This window comes from Mesoplodon mirus (genome assembly GCF_964341445.2).
Source record: "Mesoplodon mirus genome assembly, chromosome: 9".
Classification (NCBI taxonomy): Eukaryota; Metazoa; Chordata; class Mammalia; order Artiodactyla; family Ziphiidae; genus Mesoplodon; species Mesoplodon mirus.
The window spans coordinates 46,342,256-46,365,164 of NC_138985.1; the positions used below are offsets into that span (position 1 = coordinate 46,342,256).

The 22,909-nt window shown below is 38.5% G+C and overlaps 1 protein-coding gene across 4 annotated transcripts in view; it reads left to right on the top strand.

Annotated features, from left to right (window-relative positions):
* CRPPA (CDP-L-ribitol pyrophosphorylase A) overlaps positions 1-22,909 on the top strand; it is a 299,753-nt gene that overhangs the window by 31,583 nt on the left and 245,261 nt on the right. For all 4 annotated transcript variants that reach the window (XR_014295064.1, XM_082633141.1, XM_082633140.1 and 1 more), the window contains exon 3: positions 1,909-2,058. Coding sequence is in view for 3 of the 4 variants with exons in the window: in XM_082633141.1 (XP_082489267.1) it covers positions 1,909-2,058 (150 nt within the window). In the remaining variant the exon portion in view is untranslated. The remainder of the gene's footprint in view (positions 1-1,908; positions 2,059-22,909) is intronic.

Here is a 22,909-nt window from a genome sequence, read left to right on the forward strand (position 1 = left end):
AAATAGACATTTCTCCAGAGAAGACATACAGATGGCCAAAAGGCACATGAAAAATGCTCAATATCACTAATCATTAGAGAAATGCAAATAAAAACTATAATGAGGTATCACCTCACACTGGTCAGAATGGCCATCATCAAAAAATCTACAAACAGGGCTTCCCTGGTGGTGCAGTGGTTAAGTATCTGCCTGCCAATGCAGGGGACACGGGTTCGTGCCCCGGTCTGGGAAGATCCCACATGCCGCGGAGTGGCCACGCCCGTGAGCCATGGATGCTGAGCCTGCACGTCCGGAGCCTGTGCTCCGCAATGGGAGAGGCCACAACAGTGAGAGGCCTGCGTACCACACACACACACACACACACACACACACACACACACACACACACACACACACACACACACACACACACACACACACACACACACACACACACACACACACACACACACACACACACAAATCTATAAACAATAAATGCTGGAGAGGGTGCGGAGAAAAGGGAACCCTCCTGTACTGTTGGTGGTAATGTAAACTGGTATAGCCACTATGGAGAACAGTATGGGGGTTCCTTAAAAAACTAAAACTAGAACTACCATACGGGCTTGCTCTTTTTTTTTTTTTTTTTTTTTTTGCGGTACGCGGGCCTCTCACTGCTGTGGCCTCTCCCGTTGCAGAGCACAGGCTCCGGACGCGCAGGCTCAGCAGCCATGGCTCATGGGCCCAGCCGCTCTGCGGCATGAGGGATCCTTCCGGACCGGGGCACGAACCCGTGTCCCCTGCATCCGCAGGGGGACTCTCAACCACTGCGCCACCAGGGAAGCCCACGGGCTTGCTCTTTATCTACCTTTCACCTACTTGGACTTTACTCCTTCCCTATCACCCCTGGCTGTCTCTTCACTTTTGCTATTGTGCCTAGGCTCCAAATCTCTGCTTGAGTCACTGGAAATGGCCACACAATTTGTACAGTTTACTTGGCTCTCACATTAGCTTTGATTTTCAGCCAGTCCCTTGGCTTTTGTAAACTAGTTTATGGACTGTCCTTCTCAGATGTTGGTCTTCTTGAGACCAAATTTGTTCTTAGGTATTAATGTTATATGCTGCAATTACATGAAAGATAAGACATTTTATAGTCAATATAAGACAGCTGGGTTAAGGCCTACCCTAGGAAGTTTATTTTAAGGCTAGTTCACCAAGGTAGCTGTCTGGTAATGACCTTCAAGACTATATTACAGTGAAACTTATTAAAGGTAAAGGGAAAAGCTGTCAGATAAGGTGTCTTTTTAAAGTTTAGATGCATCTATAAATGAGACAGCTTTCATGAGAGCAATTGAAATCAATGGATATTAGCCTCAGGGAGCGTTGCATTGATGCTATGTTTGAATGGAGCTGTTTTTTGCAGGAGTTAGAGCAAGACATATATTCACCGTCACTTGGCTGGTGGCTGAGCTCATTTTGGGGATCTTAGGGAATATGTCTTGTTCCTTAATGATGTAATGTGTAAATTAAATACTTGAAGGCACACTAACAAGTAAATATTCACGTATAATCCATTTCAGTTCTTAGACAATAGTCTCCTTCTTCCCATCTTCAGGGAATACTCAGTTGTATTTTAGCATCCTTTTTTCATATTTGACTTCAATGGCCTGTGATGAAGAGGATTTTGGATCCATAATGGAAAATTATTTCTGTCTCTAATATATGGAACTGTAGTGGTATGAGATTGGTTTTTGACTGGAAATGATTTGATTTATGAAAGAAATTAAGACTTGCTTAAATATGTTCTTGAGGTAGCTTGTTGAAGGTATAAGATCTGTTTCAAAATAAAGATACAGAGTTCAGAATTTGACTTTCAGATATTTTCTAACTGAAATAATTGTGTCATTTGCCTCTCTGTTTATCCTTTAGGCTGCAGGAGCAATCCGACCTCTTGTATCTACTGTCATCAGTCCATCTGTAGATGGGTGCTTAGACCACTCACTGGAACGTGCGAGACACAGGGCAAGTGAAATGCCACAGGCCTTTCTATTTGATGTGATCTATGAAGCGTATCAGCAGGTAAGAATCTTGGCTTTTTGACAGTCTGCTGTGTTGAGGATCTCTAAGAACAACCCCCATATTTAGAGATTAGCTAGAAGAACTCATGGAACTGAGTACATAGTTGGACTCAAGGCTAAAATTGATTAGAGTGAAGTTGGATGATAAGAGAAAAAGACCCAGGCATAGTCTGGAGGAATCCATGTGTAATCTTCCTCATGATCTGTCTCCTTCAGTGTCGCACAAAGTACGCCTTCCGTCCAGCAGTAAAAAGGGAGCAGCTTGGGTGTGATGTTTCTTTTCAGGGAAGCCCATTAGAGATTTGATGTCTAAGGTATTGTGTTGGTCACATAGATACCCTCTGCCTTGCACACAAACTTCAGACTCCCAGGAGAAAAGCCGGTGTTCAACATAAACCATATTGTAAACCATATTGTTTATGTGAACATCTAGGCTCAGTGAGCCACTCTTACCTGTTAACTGTTCACTGGAAACACTCCAAGAGCCAAGTTCCCAGGCACCGGCCGAGGGCCCACCTGGTGAGCAGGTCTACTGCTCAGGCCTGCAATCTCAGGCCTAATGTAGTAAACATTTTGCACAGCTGTAGAGATATTTTGTTAAAATTTTAAAGGTAAGTGATTTCAAAATATCAAATCATTCATGTTTAGATTATAGTGGATTGTCTTTGTTTTCATGTTTTGGAAACATTTTTGTACCTGTAAATTTTACTGCTATTCATTTCTGTGTTTATTTATTAAACAGTTATTAAATATCAGGTATTGTGCTTGTCAGGAACTTCCCAATGAAATGAGATCACTTACAACAACTAAGGCAGTGCTTGGCTGATGTTAGACAGTCAGTAAATAGAGATAGATGGACTTTAAAGAATATGAGATAATGGTAACATAAATATTGACTTTTATAATAAAAGAATACCGCATTTTGGATAGAAAGTTAATTACAATGAATCAATCTTGACTATCAGTTACTGTTTTAAATATTGAGAATGTAAATTGTAATCAGTTTTCATGGTATGAATAGTCGTCAGTGGTTTGTTTTGTTTTCTTAAAACTCGTTATATAGAAATTTACCTGTATTTGATCATTAAGCAAATATTACCCTATCGATAATCCTAAAAAGCCTAAATCTTCCTAAATATTTCTAATATTTTTTAAGATTGATGAAAGAATTTGTTCATCTTTATATAAGCATTTACATTAAGAAGAATAAATATGATAGCTCTATCTTAGAAAATTTAATATAACCTTATGATCTTCACATTCGAGTAGCAGGTTTTGGGTAGAGAACTAAGCCCTAATGCACTGAGGTAATAGTTCTCAAATTATGGTTCCCAGACCAGCAGCATAAGCATGTTTTGGAACTTGTTAAAATGCAAATTCTGAGCCTCCACCTCAGACTTAGTTATTTAGAAATTGTGGGAATAAGGCCCACCCATTTGTGTTTTAACAAGCAAGCTGGCCACGTGATCCTGACTGACACTGAATTTTGGGAACCAACACCCTAAGGTATCCGTTGTATGTGATAAATTCTCTTCTGTTGCGTTCTTGGGAGAATGAGAACATAGTCACACAAAAATAACTGTTCTGTGGTTCAGATGAGGAATTCTCAAGCCATTTTGGAGGTTTTGATACAAGTTCTTATGAAAATTATTTTTGATCATAAAGGCATTCATAAGGAAATTTGTATAAAAGATTTCTCTCATCTATATGATTTGTGTATATATATGTTTGCTTTTAACGAATAGAGAAGAGCAAGATAGGACGGAGTTCCAAGGGTGGGAAGTTGTTCTCTATAGAGTGGTCAGAAGTACTCTGTGAAAAGGTAAAGTTTAAACCAACATCAGGAAGTAAGTGAGGCAATAAGTCATGCAAGGTAACTGACAAAACGTTATTTTACGCACAGGACGCAGACCCTAAGAAGGTGGAGCAAGGCTGGAAGAGAATGACATCACGGGGGGGAAGTAGGAGGTGTACCTGGGTCCAGTATCTTGTTGAGCCTTAAAGGCAATGTTGTGGGCTTTAGATTTCACCCTGAATGAGAAGGGAAGACTTTGGATGGTGCTGTGTGAAACCTCACTTCTATGGGGTCACCTGTTAGTTGTGGGGATGGTACCTTACAGAAGGTAAGGGAAAGAAGTAAGCTATAGTGATGATCAAGGCAAAGATGATGACAATTAGGGCAATTTGGATAGTAGAGTATTTGGTGTGAAGTGTTTGTTCTGAAGATATTTAAAAATAAAATGAGGATAAGCCAATTGGTCACGTATGGGATATCAGAATGGGAAGAATCATGAGTCCAAGAATTTGCTCTGAATAACTAGAATGCAGTTGCCCCTTTTTTTTCTTTTTTATTAATTTTTGTTGGAGTATAGTTCCTTTAAAATGTGTTTCTACTGTACAGCAAAATGAATCAGCTATAAGTATACATATATCCCCTCTTTTTTGGATTTTCTTCCCATTTAGGTCAACACAGAGCATTAAGTAGAATTCCCTATGCTATACAGTAGGTACTTATTAGTTATCTATTTTATACATAGTATCAATAGTGTATGTATGTTAATCCCGATCTCCCAATTGCAGTTGCCCTTTATTGGGATGGAGAATGCAAGAGGAAGAGGTGGTTTTGTGTGATCAGATCAAAAGTTTGGTTCTGATAGACTAAGTTTGAGATTTCCTTTAGACATACTCAACTGTATCCCTTAACAATTTTGACTATATGGAACTAGGATTCTGTGGAAAGATCCAGATAATGATAGGCACTTGAGAATTGCCATCATGCAGGCATTTAATGCCTTGGAGTTAACTGACATAACTAGAAAAACAGGTACAGAGAAAGGCTGAACCCTGGGGCAAAGATTGAGTTTGGGAAGATGTATTAGTTTCCTATTACTGTTGAAACAAATTACCACAAACTTACAGAATTAAAAAAATACTTTAAAATTCTAGAGATCAGAAATCTAAAATCAAGGTGGTAGGGCTGTGTTTCTTGAGACTACAGGGGAGACTATTTCCTTGACTTTTCCAGTTTCTAGAGGCCACCTGCATTCCTTGGCTTCTGGCCTATCCCTCATACCATTACAAGCTCTTGATTTCAATGTCACATCTAATCCTAGTGATGACATCAGACCCATCTAGATAGTCCCAGATAATCTCCCCACCTCAAAATCTCTAATCTTATCTTCAAAGTCCCTTTGCCGTCTAAATGACTTATTCAGATTCTGGGCATTAGGACATGGATATCTTGGGAAGGGGCATTTTTCAGAAGAGGAGTGGCCAAAGAGTAAGAGGGTAATGTCCCAGAAGCCTAGTGAAGAAAGGGGTTCAAGAGTGATTGAGCAGTTGTTAAATGCTGCATAGTGGTTTAAAAAAAGGATCGAGAACTGACCATAATAAGCCTTAGCAGTGTGAGATCGCCAGTGTCAGGGTGGTGGCGGTGTTAGTTATGGAAACCTGGTTGCAATTGATTGACTAGAGAATAGGAGGGCTGCTTTTTATAGGAACTTCCATGCATATGGAGCAGAAAAATGGGGTGGCCAAAGGGGGTTCTAAACTGAGATTTTTTTTTTATTAAGGTGGATGGCATGACAACATATTGATATAATGATGGAGTGATTTAGTAGAAAGGAAAAGACATGCTGTATTGAGAGGGGATGAACAGTTCATCCACAGGGATAGGAGGAAAGGCCATATTTGGGTACAGATGTAGATTAATAGATGTAGTGGGAAGATTTGTTGGAGTTTGTTATCGGATTTCTATTTCCTCAGTGACGCGGGGTGCAGATCATCAGCTGAGACGGGGGGGGGGGGAGGTATCTAGGCTTTAGGATAGAAAAGGATACCTCTAGTCCATAGCAAATACTGACTTTTATTCTTAAATTCTTACACTTAAGCTAAAAATACACAAAATCATCCCAAAGAAAAAATATATCTATTTTCCAGGGCTATTTTCTGGACATTTATGGGAAACTGAAATATTTGATCAAAAAAACTGCGCAAAACCATCAAATGGGTCAATCACTAATGTGGCCTTGAAATGTGGACTTGACATGTGAACTTTTTATATTTTATCAAGGGTGTGCCTTTGCTTTGTGGTACTCACATAGAAAATACATAATAGAGTTGATCATTTACTGAGTTGAGCAGAAATCGGGCAGTTGTAAGTAAGGTCATATGAGATTGTATTATACATAGAAGAAACACATCTTAATCTGATCCAAAGCCATATGGACTGGCCAAAAAGGTGGATTTTTCCTGTTTTTTTGTTTTTGTTCTTGTTGTTTTTCCCGAGTTTGAGGTTATGGATGACTTTTCCTCATCAAATGGTGCTGGGAAGTTATAGGTGTCAAGCTGCAATTCTGTATATGAATCTGCTGGATTGTTTCCCCCACGATTTCTTGTCTCATGTCATTCGTCCTCTTGTTCTGTGTGCTCTAGTTATGCTCACTTTATTTCCTCAAATACAAGTTTGGTCCTTTATGGAACTTTACTTCCTATCTTGCTGTATATCCTTTAGATAGTAAGTAAATTATCATTTAGGGAAGCCTTTACTGTCCACCCCGATCCCCACTAGGTTAGTCTAACCCACTACACATTTTCCTAGTGCCCTGTTTTTTCTGCCCAGCATCAAAATTAGAATGGAATAATTACTTGGGAAATCACTTACGAAATGTCCAACTCCCCTGCTAGGCCATGAGCCCTGTGAAAGTAGGCATGGTACCTGTCTTAGCAACTTGCCTGATATTTTATTAGTACCAAGTACATATTTGTTCAATGGATGAGCATCAAAGTGTGTGCATATAAATATCAAAAATATCCAATGTACTGCTTCTTTTGGGCCACTTTTTCAAGATATTAACACTGTTTCCACTCTGCATTTAGGTCCCTATGCAAATGTCACCTCCTCAGAGAAGCTTTCCACTGATAACTTATATAACAAAATATTCTCTGTCATGTATTGCTTAATTCTGCTTTTAGTTTCATTAGATATCACTAATGTGTTTTTGGTAGATTTTTCTCTTTCCTGCATGACCGCTCCATTACAGCAGGAATTTTATCTTATCTCTAGCACCTGGAAGAGCTCATAGCTTACATGATGTTCTTAACATTTTCAAATGTAAGAATTTTATCCATACATGGGTATATGTAGATAAATGTTTATGTGTTAACACTTAGGTCAGTTATTATGTAAAAAGCTTTGCATGGGGTAATATATATGTTATGTACATACTGAATTTTTTTCTAAAACCTTCAAGAAATTCATCTGAGAAATTAGAAGTATAGGCAAACATTTGTGTCTAAAGCTAGTGATTTGCAGCATTTTTGTAAATGTGAGAAATTCTATTCGGCCTCTATTTCTAGAGATTAGTTTTAATGAATTTAAAGAGTCACTTAATGAATTGATAAAGAAGATGTGGCACATATATACAATGGAATATTAGCCATAAAAAGAAACGAAATTGAGTTATTTGTAGTGAGGTGGATGGACCTAGAGTCTGTCATACAGAGTAAAGTAAGTCAAAGAGAAAAACAAATACTGTATACTAACACATATATATGGAATCTAAGAAAAAAAAAGGTCATGAAGAACCTAGGGGTAAGACGGGAATAAAGACACAGACCTACTAGAGCATGGACTTGAGGATATGGGGAGGGAGAAGGGTAAGCTGGGACAAAGTGAGAGAGTGGCATGGATATATATACACTACCAAAGGTAAAATAGATAGCTAGTGGGAAGCAGCCGCATAGCACAGGGAGATCAGCTGGGTGGTTTGTGACCACCTGGAGGGGTGGGGTAGGGAGGGTGGGAGGGAGTGAGACAAAGGAGGGAAGAGATATGGGGACATATGTGTATGTGTAACTGATTCACTTTGTTGTAGGGCAGAGGCTGGTGCACCATTGTAGAGCAGTTATACTCCGATAAAGATGTTAAAAAAAAAAGTCACAAAGTTGTTTTGGGGGAATCTTTATGGAGCATGAAAATGCTCATGATATTAATATAACTCGTTATGTTAACTATATATAATATGTATTTATGCTTACATGTACCCGTGTGTGTATGAGTATGCATACAAAACAGAAAAACTAGTTGGATATGTGAATACTGACGTGACTGGGTTGATAGTAATTGAAGTCATTAAAAATCTGCAGATGTGATACACATTTAAAATATATAAAGACTTAAGTATTTGGTTTTGATTGGTTTTGGACTTTCGCACATACTTGGTTTTGTTGCTTAAAAACGATTTGAAAAACTTTCATTCCTTGAATTTTTAATGATACATTAAGCAGCTGCTAAAGGAAAAGATGGCTAAATTAAAGAGTAACAAATTCAGTAGTGAAAATTACTCAGTCTATAGAAACATGAGGAAAACACCAGATTGGTCCAGAGGATTCTTATTGAATATTCAAATACATAATCATGTTCTATACTGTTTTCGAAAAATTTTGTACAAAAGCTTTTAAAATTACATGAATCAATTTCTTGAGGAAAATTGGTATGATGGGCACAGATGGTATTATAAACTTTATTGAGACCTGGCCTCATTTCTAACACAAGTTTTTAAGTTCTCAATGAGAATATTAGAAGATAACTTGTTAAATTTTCATGAAAATGCACATGCATGGAAGACAGAGCAGGACTCAACCAGTGACAGAATTGTTCTCTTCAGTGTTAATTATGTACCTTTTGGTTTGGTATACTAGACTTCACTGCAGAGATTAATACTTAGGTGTTAAATTTTCTCAATCCCCATTAAGAGTATTTTAATAAAACTGGCTGTTTAACCTGAAAGGAAAAAAAACACCTTTCAAAAACATGCCTAAAACAGCCCTTTGATTCTTAAAGATTCCTGTCACTGAAGTCTCTAGGTCCAAGAATACAATTATAAAATTAAAGGAATATAATAGGGATTTCCTTTTGTAATACGTACCCTGCTCACACCCCACATGCATTAGAATAAAATAGGACTTGTATCTTGTACTGAGTGCTAACACATTGGGCTTTAAATGCCAAGTTAACAAGAAACCAGTCAAAAGCATTGAACTTTATGAAGAGTCTTTCCTTTGTATCCACAAGCATTACAGTTCTCGGAGGTTTTATTGCTGTTTTTACAGAGTGTACTTGCCCATTCCTTCTGCCTCCCTCTCTGTGTTTAGTTGGGCCTGGATTGAATTTGGAGGCGATGAGGAAGAGCCTCAGGATAGAGTTTCAGAAGAAACCTCACATCACATGGGGTTTTGAAGAGGAGAAGTAGGAAGGAGAGGAGGGTAGTAATCATTTTTATAAATGAAGAATTGAGAAAGGGATAGAAATGAAAAGATATGTAGAGTGGGATGAGTAAGTGAAAGATGGAAGAAACTATAAAGAAAACGAGTGAAAAACAAATGAGAGGGCTCTTATGGTAAAGCTTTGAGTTGGAAATGAGCGACTTGTTGAATTAGTGGAAATATCTGCAAGACATTATTTTTGCCCCTCAAATGTCAGGCACAAACTATGGTAGCAAGTTGCACATCTCATAAATAAAACCATGATCTATAGGTTTAGACTTTGAGAAAATAAATGCACAACTTGATAGTATGTTTGACTTTATTAAACACTTCCCAAAGTCATGCTTTTCTCTATTGGTCATATTTCTCAAGATTGTATCCTTCTCTCTTCTACCTTTATTTTTCTTCCAGTTATCCTACTTATATATATTCAGGTAACCAGATGAGTTCTCATTCTATTTTGGAAAAATTCGAAAGTGCTATAGAAAAAACGATTCTGTGACAGTGGTTGGGATCTCCTTTGAGAATATTTTTACCTTCAGAAGTTTCTTAACCATAGCCTAAAACAGTACTTTGTCTCTTATTTACTTCATGTATATGGAGAAAACCTTATAAATTATTGCTTCACAAACTTGCTTTTTTTCTGAATCTTCCCTTACATTGATAAGCTTTGATGGTACAGTTTAAAAACTAATCACTTGACTTTTTTTTTTTTTTTTTTTTTTTTGCGGTATGCGGGCCTCTCACCGCTGCGGCCTCTCCCGTTGCGGAGCACAGGCTCCGGACGTGCAGGCTCAGAGGCCATGGCTCACGGGCCCAGCCGCTCCACGGCATGTGGGATCTTCCCGGACCGGGGCACGAACCCGTGTCCCCTGCATCGGCAGGCGGACTCTCAACCACTGCGCCACCAGGGAAGCCCCTCTAATTTTTGTCAATGTAATAGGCATATTATATATTGATCTCTGTTTTAATTTGAGTTTTATTGCTACCATTCTACATATATTTTTACATTTCTGTGTTGCTTATCTTATTAATGTGTATTAATATCGTTTGTCTATTTTCTTGAGTTTCTTCCCTCTTTATTTGGTGGAGTTTCTTCTGTATCCTGGATGTATTCCTTTCTTAGTTGTACACATTACAAATATTTTTCCTTAGTCTATAACTTCTCTGCTTATGTTATCTTTAATGTTCTTCATTTATATGCAGCCAAATTGTGTGCATTTAAGGTCTTAAATTTGTTCCTATGTTGTGGTTATAGTCTATTGGTGTTAGTTTTTTCAGTTCACACTTAAGTCTTTAGTCTTTTTGGAGGGCATTAGAAAATATTCTGCAGTATAATTCTAGTTTTTTAATCTTTATAAAGCTAGTTTTTCCAACATCATTTACTAAATCATCAATTCTTTTCTAATTTGTGAAACAGTCTGTTATATTGACAATTTTCAATATATATAGATTTATTTCTGAGTTTTTCACTGATGTACTTGTTTCCGTGAAAACTACCCCATTGTTTTGAATTCGTTAATTACTTCAAAAATTGCCTGTTTTAGCACAGGTGCCCTAGCACATAGAGCCTTAGGCAAGGCTTAAATAATGATGTGAGGTATGTGTACCAGTCTGGCCACTGCTTCACAAACACAGCTGGTCACTTTATTACACAGGACATGTCCAGACAGGCTTATAAGAAACTATTTTTTCCTGCTAAGGGACAGAATTCATCGGCCATCTCTTCAACCCAAACTTCAACTTTTGGTTGAAGTTTCTCCCACAGGGAATGAACTCTGTGCCGCTCTGAATGTTCTTGTACCACTCAGTCCCAAGGGAAGTCAGATCCCATGACTTACACCATGGGAGCCGTAACTGTGTCCAGAGGTAGCTACAGGGAGAAACCAGAGACCGGTTTGTGGCCTGTAGGACCATGTGGGCCCACATGTGGTTAGTCACTTCAGTGGCATAGGGTGTATGAGACCAAGAGAGTCTGAGGTAGGGCATAACATGTGACTGATTAAACTATTGACCTTTATTACTTTGATAAAAAATTTGAAACCTGATAAATTCCCACCAGATGGAAGCTTTATTGGAATGTTTTGGAGTTATAAACTAAGGGATCAAATTGATGTCTTTAGTAAGTTGTCCCGTTTATGAGCACAGTATGGCTCATTCATTTAGATCTTTTAAATTTTTGAAGGATTTTTACTTTGTGTTACATATTCTTTATCAGTAATTTCTTAGATTATGTGTTAGCTGTTGTAATTTATTTTGTACTTTCTAACTTACGTTTGCTGTTATGTTCCCTCACATCCTCTTTGGAGGATTGAACTTATAATAGGCAGATTCATTGAACTCTGGTTTTAAGTTTATTCTTGAATTCTGTTTTCCCATAAATGATTATACTGTATGCAAATAATGACAAATTTGTCTTTTTCCTTTGAATCCTTATTTATTCATTGTTGGTTTGGCCAGGACCTCTGGTATCATGTTGCAGAAGAGCAAAGTGGAGTATGTTCTTCTGGATTTTCTTTAAAGGGACTGTATCTAACTTGAGTCTGTTTGTTGTAGGTGTTATTTTGATAGAAAGTCTTCAACAAGTTGAACTAATCTTTAACTCTTTTCCAAAAAAGTTGATCTCTTTTGCAGAATCACAAGTATGCTTTTTGAAATTTTGATTTTCTATATCTAGCAAGATCATCATGTGACTTTTTCTCATTTTGTCGAATGGGATGAATTAACTTGAAACTCACTGATGTTGAACCATCTTTGATTCCTTGATAAACACTACTTGATGTAATTTTTTATACTATTGGATTTAGCTACTTGATATTTAGAATTTTTCCTCTGTGTTTATACATGGAAAAGCCCCTTTTCATTTCTTGTGCTGTCCTTATCTGAGTTCTATAGCAATGCTGTGTTATTTTTATAAAATGAGGTGGGTAATTTTTCTTGAACAATTTTTATGAGAAACATACTATTGCTGAAATTCTTTCCAGTAAAACTATGTAAGTTTGGAGATTTTTTAAAAGGAGAATGGGGTTAGAAGACAGTTTTTTCCTCTCTATTTAGCTTGTTCAGGACCCTCCATTCAGTTTTCCATAGTGGCTGTACCATTTTACATTCCCACCAACAGTGTAGAAGCGTTAACAATTTCTCCACATCCTTGCAGCACTTTCCTTTCCCTAAACTAGATGATAGCCATCCTAACTGTTGTGAGTTGATATCTCATTTTAGTTTCGATTTGTGATCCCCTGTTGACCAATGATGTTGAGTATCTTTTCAGATACCTGTTGGCCATTATATCGTTTTTGGAGAAATGAATGGATAAGTACTTTGCCCATTTTAAAATTGGGTTGTATTGCTGTTAAGTTTTACAAGTTTCTCACAGATATTGAATATTAACCTCGTGTTAAAAGTTCTCATCACAAGAAAAAAATAACTATGTTAGGTGACACATGTTAACTAGACTTAACATGGTAATCATTTTGCAATGTACACAAATACTGAATTGTTGTATACCTGAAACTAATACAGTATGAAGCAGTTATACCTCTTACAGTATAAAAAAACCCTTATCAGATACATGGTTTAGCAAATAATATCTCCTATTCCTTAGTTTAGCTTTTTCATTCTGTTGTTTCCTTTGGCTCTGCAGAAGAGTTTTAGTTTCATGCAGTTCCATATGTCTGTATTTACTTTTGTTTCTCATGTTTTTGGTACCATATCTAAGAAATCATTGCCAAAAGCAATGTCAAGAAGTGTTTTCTCTGTTCTAGGAGTTTTACCGTTTTAGGTCTTAACGTTTAAGACTTCACTTTGAGTTTAACTTTGTGTATGATGTAAGATAGGGGTCCAATTTTATTAATTTGTATCTGGACGTCTAGTTTCCCCAACACTATTTGTTGAAGAGATGATCTTTTCCCCCTTCTTACTTTCAGAACCCTTGGCAAAGATCAGTGGAGTGTGTGTATGTGGGTTTATCTCTAGGCTCTCTATTCTATTCTGTTGGTCTACGTCTCTCACTTTATTCCAGTATCATGCTATTCTGAGTACTTAATATTGTGATATACTTTTAAATCAGGAAGTGTAGTATCTCCAACTTTGTTCTCATTTCTTAAAATTGTTTTGGCTATACTAGGTGTTTGGCGGTTCTTTGAATTTCAAGATTTTTTTCCTAAATCTATATAAAAAAAAAAAGTCACTAGGATTTTGGGGGAAGCATTGAAAGTGCACATTGCACTGGTAAGTATAGATACTTGAACAATATGAAATCTTCCCATCTATGAACACTGGGCGTCTTTGCATTTATTTGTGTATAAACTTCTTTCACTGTTTTATAAACAAGCTTTTGATTGTTACTGTTTTTTCTTTTTCATTGAAGTATAATTGACTTTACATTAGTTTCAGGTGTACAACATAGTGATTTGATATTTTAATATGTTATGAATGATCACCATATAAATCCAATTACCATCTGTCACCATGCTAAGTTATTACAGTATTATTACTATATGCCTTATGCTGTACATTACATTCCTGTGACTTATTTATTTTGTAACTGAAAATTTGTACATCTTAATCTTCACCTCTTTCACCCATCCCCCCCACCTTCCTCCCCTCTAGCAACCAGCACTTTGTTCTCTCTATGAATGTTGGTTTTATTTGTTTTGTTTTATAGATTCCACATGAGTGAAATCATAGTGTTTGATTTTCTCTGTCTGACTTATTTCACTTGGTGTAAAGCACTCCAGGTCCATCCATGTTGTCACAAAGAGCAACATTTTATTCTTTTTTATGGCTGAGAAATATTCTCATATACATATATATATATATACACACACACATACATATATACACGCACTGCATCTTTATCCATTCATCTATCAATGGTCACTTAGGTTGTTTCTACATCTTGTCTATTGTATTGATAATGCTTCAATGAACATAGGGGTGTATATATCTTTTCAAATGAGTGTTTCTGTTTTCTTCAGCTAAATAGCTAGAAGTGGAATCACTAGGTCCTATGGTAGTTCTGCTTTTAGTTTTTGGAGGACCCTCCATACCGTTTACCATAGTGGCTGTATGAATTTGCTTTCCCACCAGCAGTGCACAAGGGTTCCCCTTCACATTCTCACCAACTCATGTCATTTGTCTTTTTAATGATAGCCATTCTGACAGGTGTGAGGTGACACCTCATTGTGGCTTTGATTTAAGTTCCCCTGTTAGTAAGTGGATTGAAGACATCAGTGTAAGACTAGATACTATAAAACTCCTAGAGGAAAATATAGGCAGAGCACTCTGACATAAACTGGAGCAATGTCTTTTTGGATCCACCTCCTAGAGTAATGGAAAAAGAAACAAAAATAAGCAAATGGGACCTTATTAAACTTAAAAGCTTTTACACATCAAAGGAAACCATAAACAAAATGAAAAGACAACCCACAGAATGGGAGAAAATATTTGCAAGCAGTGCGACTGACAAGGGGTTAGTCTCCAAAATATACAAACAGCTCATACAGCTCAATATCAAAAAAACCCCCAAACAACCCAGTCAACAAATGGACAGAAGACCTAAATAGACATTTCTCCAAAGAAGACATACAGATTGCCAAAAGGCACATGAAAAGATACTCAACATTGGTAATTATTAGAGAAATACAAATGAAAACTACAATGATATATCACCTCACACTGGTCAGAATGGCTATCATTAAAAAGTCTACACATAGGGCCTCCCTGGTGGCGCAGTGGTTGAGAGTCCGCCTGCCGATGCAGGGGATACGGGTTCGTGCCCCGGTCCGGGAGGATCCCATGTGCCGCGGAGCGGCTGGGCCCGTGGGCCATGGCCGCTGGGCCTGCGCGTCCGGAGCCTGTGCTCCGCAGCGGGAGAGGCCACAACAGTGAGAGGCCCGCATACCGCAAAAAAAAAAAAAAAAAAGTCTACACATAATGAATGCTACAGAGGGTGTGGAGAAAAAGCAACCCTCCTACACTGTTGATAGGAATGTAAATTGGTAAAGCCACTAAGGAGAACAGTAAGGAATTTTCTTAAAAGACTAGAAACAGAGCTACCATAAGATCCAGCACTCCCACTCCTGGGCATATATCTGGAGAAAACCATAATTTGAAAAGATACATGCATCCCAATGTTTATCGCGGCACTATTTACAATAGCTGTGACATGGAAGCAGCCTAAGTGTCCATCGACAGATGAACGGATAAAGGAGATGTAGTGTGTGTGTACACACACACACACACACAGTGGAATATTATTCAGCCATAAAAAAGAATGAAATAATGCCGTTTGCAGCAACATGGATGGATCTAGAGATTATCATACTAAGTGAAGTAAGCCAGACCAAGAAAGACAAATATCATATGATAACGCTTATATGTGGAATCTAAAAGAAAAAAAGACACAAACTTATTTCCAAAACAGGAGACCTAGACACAGAAAACAAACTTATGGTTACCATAAGGGGAAAGGGGGGTGGAGGGAGGGATAAATTAGGAGGCTGGGATTAACATATACACACTACTATGTATAAAATAGATTACCAACAAGGACCTACTGTATAGCAAAGGGAACCATACTCAATATTATGTAATAACCTATAAGGAAAAAGAATCTGAAAAAGAATATATATACACACACACACACATATAACTGAATTGCTATTCTATACACCTGAAACTAACATGATATTTTAAACCAACTATAGTTCAATTAAAAAAAAATTCCCTGATTAGTGATGTTGAGTGTGTCTTCATGTATCTTTTGGCCATCCATATGTCAAATTTGGAAAGATGTCTATTCAGGTCTTCTGCCCATTTTTTTCTTCCAGTTTTGAGATATAATTGACATAAGCACTGTATAAGCTTAAGGTGTACAGCATAATGATTTGATTTACATACATTATTAAATGATTATCACAGTAAGTTTAGTCAACATCCATCATCATATACAGATATAACATTAATGAAATAGAAGAAAATATTCTTCCTGTGATGAGAACTTAGGGTTTACTCTATTAACAACCTATATATAACATACAGCAGTGTTAGTTATATTTATCATATTGTGCATTACAGCCCTAGTACTTATTTATCTTATAACTGGAAGTTTATACCTTTTGACTGCCTTCATTCAATTCCCCTTCCCACCCCCCTCCTCTGGTGAACACAAATTTATTTTTCTAAGTTTTAGTGCTGTAGGTCAATTATACTTCAAAAACATTGTTTCTGTTATACAACATAGTGATTTGATATTTCTGTGTGTTTCAAAATGATCACAAGTGAGGTTACGATATGTCACCACACAAAGATATTACATAGTTATTGACTGTATTTCCCACATTGTACATTTTATATCCATGATTCATTTGTTTTATAACTGGAAGTTTATACTTCTTTTTTTTTTTTCTTTTTGCGGTATGCGGGCCTCTCACTGCTGTGGCCTCTCCCGTTGCGGAGCACAGGCTCCGGACGCGCAGGCCCAGCGGCCATGGCTCACGGGCCCAGCCGCTCCGCGGCATATGGGATCCTCCCAGACCGGGGCACGAACCCGTATCCCCTGCATCGGCAGGCGGACTCTCAACCACTGCGCCACCAGGGAGGCCCTGGAAGTTTATACTTCTTAATCACCCTCACCTGTTTCTTTCCTTCCCCCCTTCCCTCTGGTGACCACCTGTTTGTTATCTGTATCAATAATTCTATTCGTTTTATGTTTGTTCATTTGTTTTTTAGATAGATATGTAAGTGAAATCACACAATATATGTCTTTCTCTGTCTGAATTATTTTATTTAGAATAATACCCTTTAGCTCCATCCATACTTTTTATAGCTAATAGTTCATTTTATATATATATGTATATTTATATATGTATATATATATGTATCTATCTCACATCTTCTTTATCCTTTCATCTATTGATGGACGCATTGCTTCCATATCTTGGTTATTGTAAATAATACTGCATTGAACATAGGGTTGCCTATTTCTTTTTGGATTAGTGTTTCTGTTTTCTTTGAATAGATAACCAGGAGTGGAAATGCTGGATCTTAAGGTATTTCTAGTTTTAATTTTTTGAGAAATCTCCATACTGTTTTCCACAGTGGTCATACCATTTGACATTTCCACCAACACTGTGTGAAGGTTCCCTTTTCTCCACATCCTTGTTGACACTTGTTTTATGTTGTCTATTTGAATAGCAGCCATTCTGACAGGTGTGAGGTGGTATCTTATTGTGTTTCTGATTTGCATTTCCCTGGTGGCTAGTGATGTTGAGCATCTTTTTATGTGCCTGTTGGCAATTTGTGTGTCTTCCTTGGAAAAATGTCTATTCAGATCCTCTGTCCATTTTTAAACCAGATTGTTTGTTTTTCTGAGTTTTATGAACTGGTTATATATCTTGGATATTAGCCCTTTATTGGATACATCATTTGAAAATATCTTCTCCCTTTTGTTTTGTTCATAGTTTGCTTCACTGAGCAAAAGCTTTTTAGTTTGGTGCAGTTCCATTTGTTTTTGCTTTTGTTTTCCTTGCCTGAGGAGACATATACAAAAAAAATATTGTTAAGGCCAACCAATGTCAAAGAGCTTACTGCCTATGTATCCTTCTAGGAGTTTCATGGCTTCCAACTTACATTTGAATCATTGATGCATTTTGAATTTATTTTTGTGCATGCTATGAGAGTATTCCATAGTCCAGTTGGATTATTTTTCATGTAGCTGTCCAGTTTCCCTAACACCATTTATTGAAGTAGTCTTTTCCCCTTTGTATATTCTTGCCTCCTTTGTCATAGATGAATTGTCCTTACAAGTGTGGGTATATTTCTGGGCTCTTTATTCTGGTCACTTAATCCATGTGCCTGTTTTTGTGTCAGTACCATACTATTTTGATGAGTATAGCTTTCTAGTAGAGTCTGAAATCAGGCAGTGTGATACTTCCAGCTTTGTTCTTCTTTTTAAGGATTGTTTTGGCTATTCAAGATCTTTCACTTTTCCATACGAATTTTAGGATTACTTGTTCTAGTTCTGTGAAAAATGTCATGGATATTTTAATTGAGATTGCATTGAATCTGTAGATTGCCTTGGGTAGTATGGTCCTTTTAACCATATTCTTCCAATCCATGAACACAGTGTATCTTTCCATCTGTTTGTGTCATCTTTGATTTCTTTTATCAGTGTCTTAATAGTTTCCCTGAGTACAGGTAAACCTCCTTGGTTAGATTTATTCCTAGGTATTTTACTCTCTTTGATGGGATCGTAAATGGGATTGTTTTCTTAACTTCTCTTTCATAGCTTGTTATTAGTGTATAGAAATTTCTACAGATTTCTGTATATTAATTTTGTATTCTGCAACTTTATCAAATTCATTGTTAGTAGTTTTTTTGGTGGAATCTTTAGGGTTTTCTATATACAGTATCACATTATCTGCAAACACTGACATTTTAACTTTTTCCTTTCCATTTGGATTCCTTTTATTTCTATTTAATTTCTCCATCGAATCTGAATGAGATCCTTGCTATTTAGAGTGATCTTGGTTGTAGGCTTTTCTCTTTCATCACTTTAAATATGTCCTGCCACTCCCTTCTGGCTTACAGAGTTTCTGCTGAAAGATCAGCTGATAACCTTATGGGGATTCCCTTGTATGTTATTTGTTGCTTTTCCCTTGCTGATTCTAATATTTTTTCTTTGTATTTATTTTTGATAGTTTGATTAATATGTGTCTTGGCGTGTTTCTCCTTGGATTTATCCTGTATGGGACTCTGTGCTTCCTGGACTTGACTGTTTCCTTTCCCATATTAGGGAAGTTTTCAACTATAATCTCTTCAAATATTTCCTCAGTTCCTTTCTTTTTCTCTTCTTCTTCTGGGACCCCTATTATTCGAATGTTGGTGCATTTAATGTTGTCCCAGGGGTCTCTGAGACTGTCCTCAATTCTTTTCATTTTTTTTTTCTTTATTCTGCTCTGTGGTAGTTATTGCCACTGTTTTATCTTCCAGGTCATTTATCTGTTCTTCTGCCTCAGTTATTCTGCTATTGATCCCTTCTAGAGAATTTTTAATTTCCTTTATTGTGTTGTTCATCATTGTTTCTTTGCTCTTTAGTTCTTCTGGGTCCTTGTTAAATATTTCTTGTATTTTCCCCATTCTATTTCCAAGATTTTGGATCATCTTTTCTATCATTACTTTGAATTGTTTTTCAGGTAGACTGCCTATTTCCTCTTCATTTGTTTGGTCTGGTGGGTTTTTACCTTGCTCCTTCATCTGCTGTGTGTTTCTCTGTCTTCTCATTTTGCTTAACTTACTGTGTTTGGGGTCTCCTTTTCACACCCTGCAGGTTCGTAGTTCCCGTTGTTTTTGGTGTCTGCCCCCAGTGGCTAAGGTTGGTTCAGTGGGTTGTGTAGGCTTCCTGGTGGAGGGGACTAGTGCCTGTGTTCTGCTGGATGAGGCTGGATCTTGTCTTTCTGGTGGGCAGGACTGCATCTGGTGGTGTGTTTTGGGGTGTCTGTGACCTTATTATGATTTTAGGCAGCCTTTCTGCTAATGGATGGGGTTGTGTTCCTGTCTTGCTAGTTGTTTGACATAGGGTGTCCAGCACTGTAGCTTGCTGGTCGTTGAGTGGAGCTGGGTCTTAGCATTGAGACGGAGATCTCTGAGAGAGCTTTTGCTGCTTGATATTACATGGGGCCGGAGGTCTCTGGTGGACCAGTGTCCTGAACTCAGCTCTCCCACTTCAGAGGCTCAGGCCTGACACCCGGCTGGAGCACCAAGGCTCTGTCAGCCACACAGCTCAGAAGAAAAGGGAGGGAAAAAAAAAAAGCAAAGAAAAAAGAATAAAGTTATTAAAATAAAAAATATTATTAAAAATAAAAAAATAAAAAGTAATAAAAAAGACAGCAACCAAACCGAAAAACAAATCCACCAATGATAACAGCGCTAAAAACTATACTAAAAAAAAAAAAAAAAGAAAAAGAAAAAAGAAAGGACAGACAGAACCTTAGGACAAATGGTAAAAGCAAAGCTATACAAACAAAAATCACACAAAGAAGCGCATACACATACACACTCACAAAAAGAGAAAAAGGAAAAAAATATATATATAAAAAGGAAGAGGACAACCAAATCAGTAAACAAATCCACCAATAATAATAAGCTCTAAATACCAAACTAAGATAAACATAAAACCAGAAACAAATTAGATGCAGAAAGCAAACCCCCAAGTCTACGGTTTCTCCCAAAGTCTGCCGCCTCAATTTTGGCATGATTCGTTGTCTCTTCAGGTATTCCACAGATGCAGGGTACATCAAGTTGACTGTGGAGATTTAATCTGCTGCTCCTGAGGCTGCTGGGAGAGATTTCCCTGTCTCTTTGTTTGCACAGCTCCTGAGGTTCAGCTTTGGATTTGGCTCCGCCTCTGCATGTAGGTCGCCCGGGGGTGTCTGTTCTTTGCTCAGACAGGATGGGGTTAAAGGAGCAGCTGATTCAGGGGCTCTGGCTCACTCAGGCTGGGGGGTGGGAGGGGTATGGGATGCAGGGCGAGCCTGTGGTGGCAGAGGCTGGCATGGCGTTGCAACACCCTGTGGCGCGCTGTGCGTTCTCCCGGGGAAGTTGTCCCTGGATCACAGGACCCTGGCAGTGGTGCGCTGCACAGGCTCCTGGGAGGGGAGGTGTGGATAGTGACCCGTGCTTGCACACAGGCTTCTTGGTGGCTGCAGCAGCAGCCTTAGCATCTCATGCCTGTCTCTGGGGTCCACGCTGATAGCCGTGGCTCGCACTCATCTTTGGAGATCGTTTAGGTGGTGCTTTGAATCCCCTCTCTTCGTGCACCCCAAAACAATGGTCTCTTGCCTGTTAGGCAGTTCCAGACATTTTCCTCGATTCCCTCCCAGCTAGCTGTGGCGCACTAGCCCCTTTCAGGCTATGTTCACGCAGCCAACCCCAGTCCTCTCCCTGGGATCCGACCTCTCAAGCCCGAGCCTCAGCTCCCAGCCCCGCCTGCCCTGGCGGGTGAGCAGACAAGCATCTTGGGCTGGTGAGTGCTGGTCGGCACTGATCCTATGTGTGGGAATCTCTCTGCTTTGCCCTCCACACCCCTGTTGCTGCACTCTCCTCCGTGGCTGCAAAGCTTTCCCCCACCCAAACCCTGTCCCCACCAGTGAGGGGGCTTCCTAGTGTGTGGAAACTTTTCCTCCTTCATAGCTCCCTCCCACTGGTGCAGGTCCCGTCCCTATTCTTTTGTCTCTGTTTTTTCTTTTTTCTTTTGCCCTACCCAGGTACGTGGGGAGTTTCTTGTCTTTTGGGAAGTCTGAGGTCTTCTGCCAGCGTTCAGTAGGTGTTCTGTAGGAGTTGTTCCACATGTAGTTGTATTTTTGATGTGTTTGTAGAGAGGAAGGTGATCTCCACATCTTACTCCTCCACCATCTTGAAGGCATTCCCTCCTCAAGGTATTTTAATTTCCTTTTTGGGTTCCTTGATCCATTGATTATTTAGTAGCATGTTGTCTAGTTTCCACATGTTTGTTTTTTCCAGTTTTCTACTTGGAATTTATCTCTAGTTTCATGTTTGGAAAAGAATGCTTCATTTGATTTCAGTCCTCTTAAATTTATTTAGACTTGTTTTGTGCCCTAACATGTCATCTATTCTGGAGAATGTTTCATGTGCACTTGAAAATAACGTGTATTCTGCAGAATACAGAATCTGACATGAGTCTCTTGTAGGCAGCATATAGACAGGTCTCATTTTTTTTGTCCATTCAGCCACTCTATCTTTTGATTGGAGCATTTAGTTTATTTACATCAAAAATGATTGATAATATTGATAGGTATTGTTTGGGTGATTTCCACTATTTTGTCTTCCAGATTGCTGATATATTTTTCTGTATCATGTAATGTGCTATTGATTCCATCTGGTGTAGTTTTCATTTCAGTTATTGTATTCTTCAGTTCTGATTGGTTCTTTCTTACAGTTTCTCTTTGTTAATAGTCTTTTTCTCCATTTTTATCCTGAGTTGGGTGAGCATGTTTATGACTATTACTTTTAACTCTTTATCAGGTAAATTATCTCTGTTTTAGTAGGTTTTGGGTGGGGGTTATCCTGTTGTTTCATTTGGAACATACCCTTGCCTTCTCATTCTGGTAGTCTTTCTGTTTCTGTGAATTAGGCAGAACACCTACGTCTCTTGGTCTTAAAGGCCTGGCCTTGTTTAGGAGTATACCTTGTGTAGACTCTGTGGGGGCCAGGTGACTGTGACAGGTGGGCTGATGTGGGCTTGGGCCAGTGGGGGTCTTGGGGTGCACTGTGTTTGGGCCACCTTGGGAGGACTGCTGGAGTTTGAAAGGGCACTAGCTGTGGGGTCCTGGTATGCACTGTAGGAGAGCTAACTTGGCAAGATGCTTGGAGCTGGTGTGGTCCAGGGGGCTGGGGTACACTGTGGCAGCACTGGCAGGCCAGCTTGAGTGCCTGGACTGTGTTCTCACTTGTACTCTCAAGATGGAGGGTGAATGCAAAAAATGGCGCTCCGTGGTGCCTCTGATCCAAGTTTCAGCTATTTCCCACTATCCCTACCCCACCCATTTGGCAGATGCTCTATG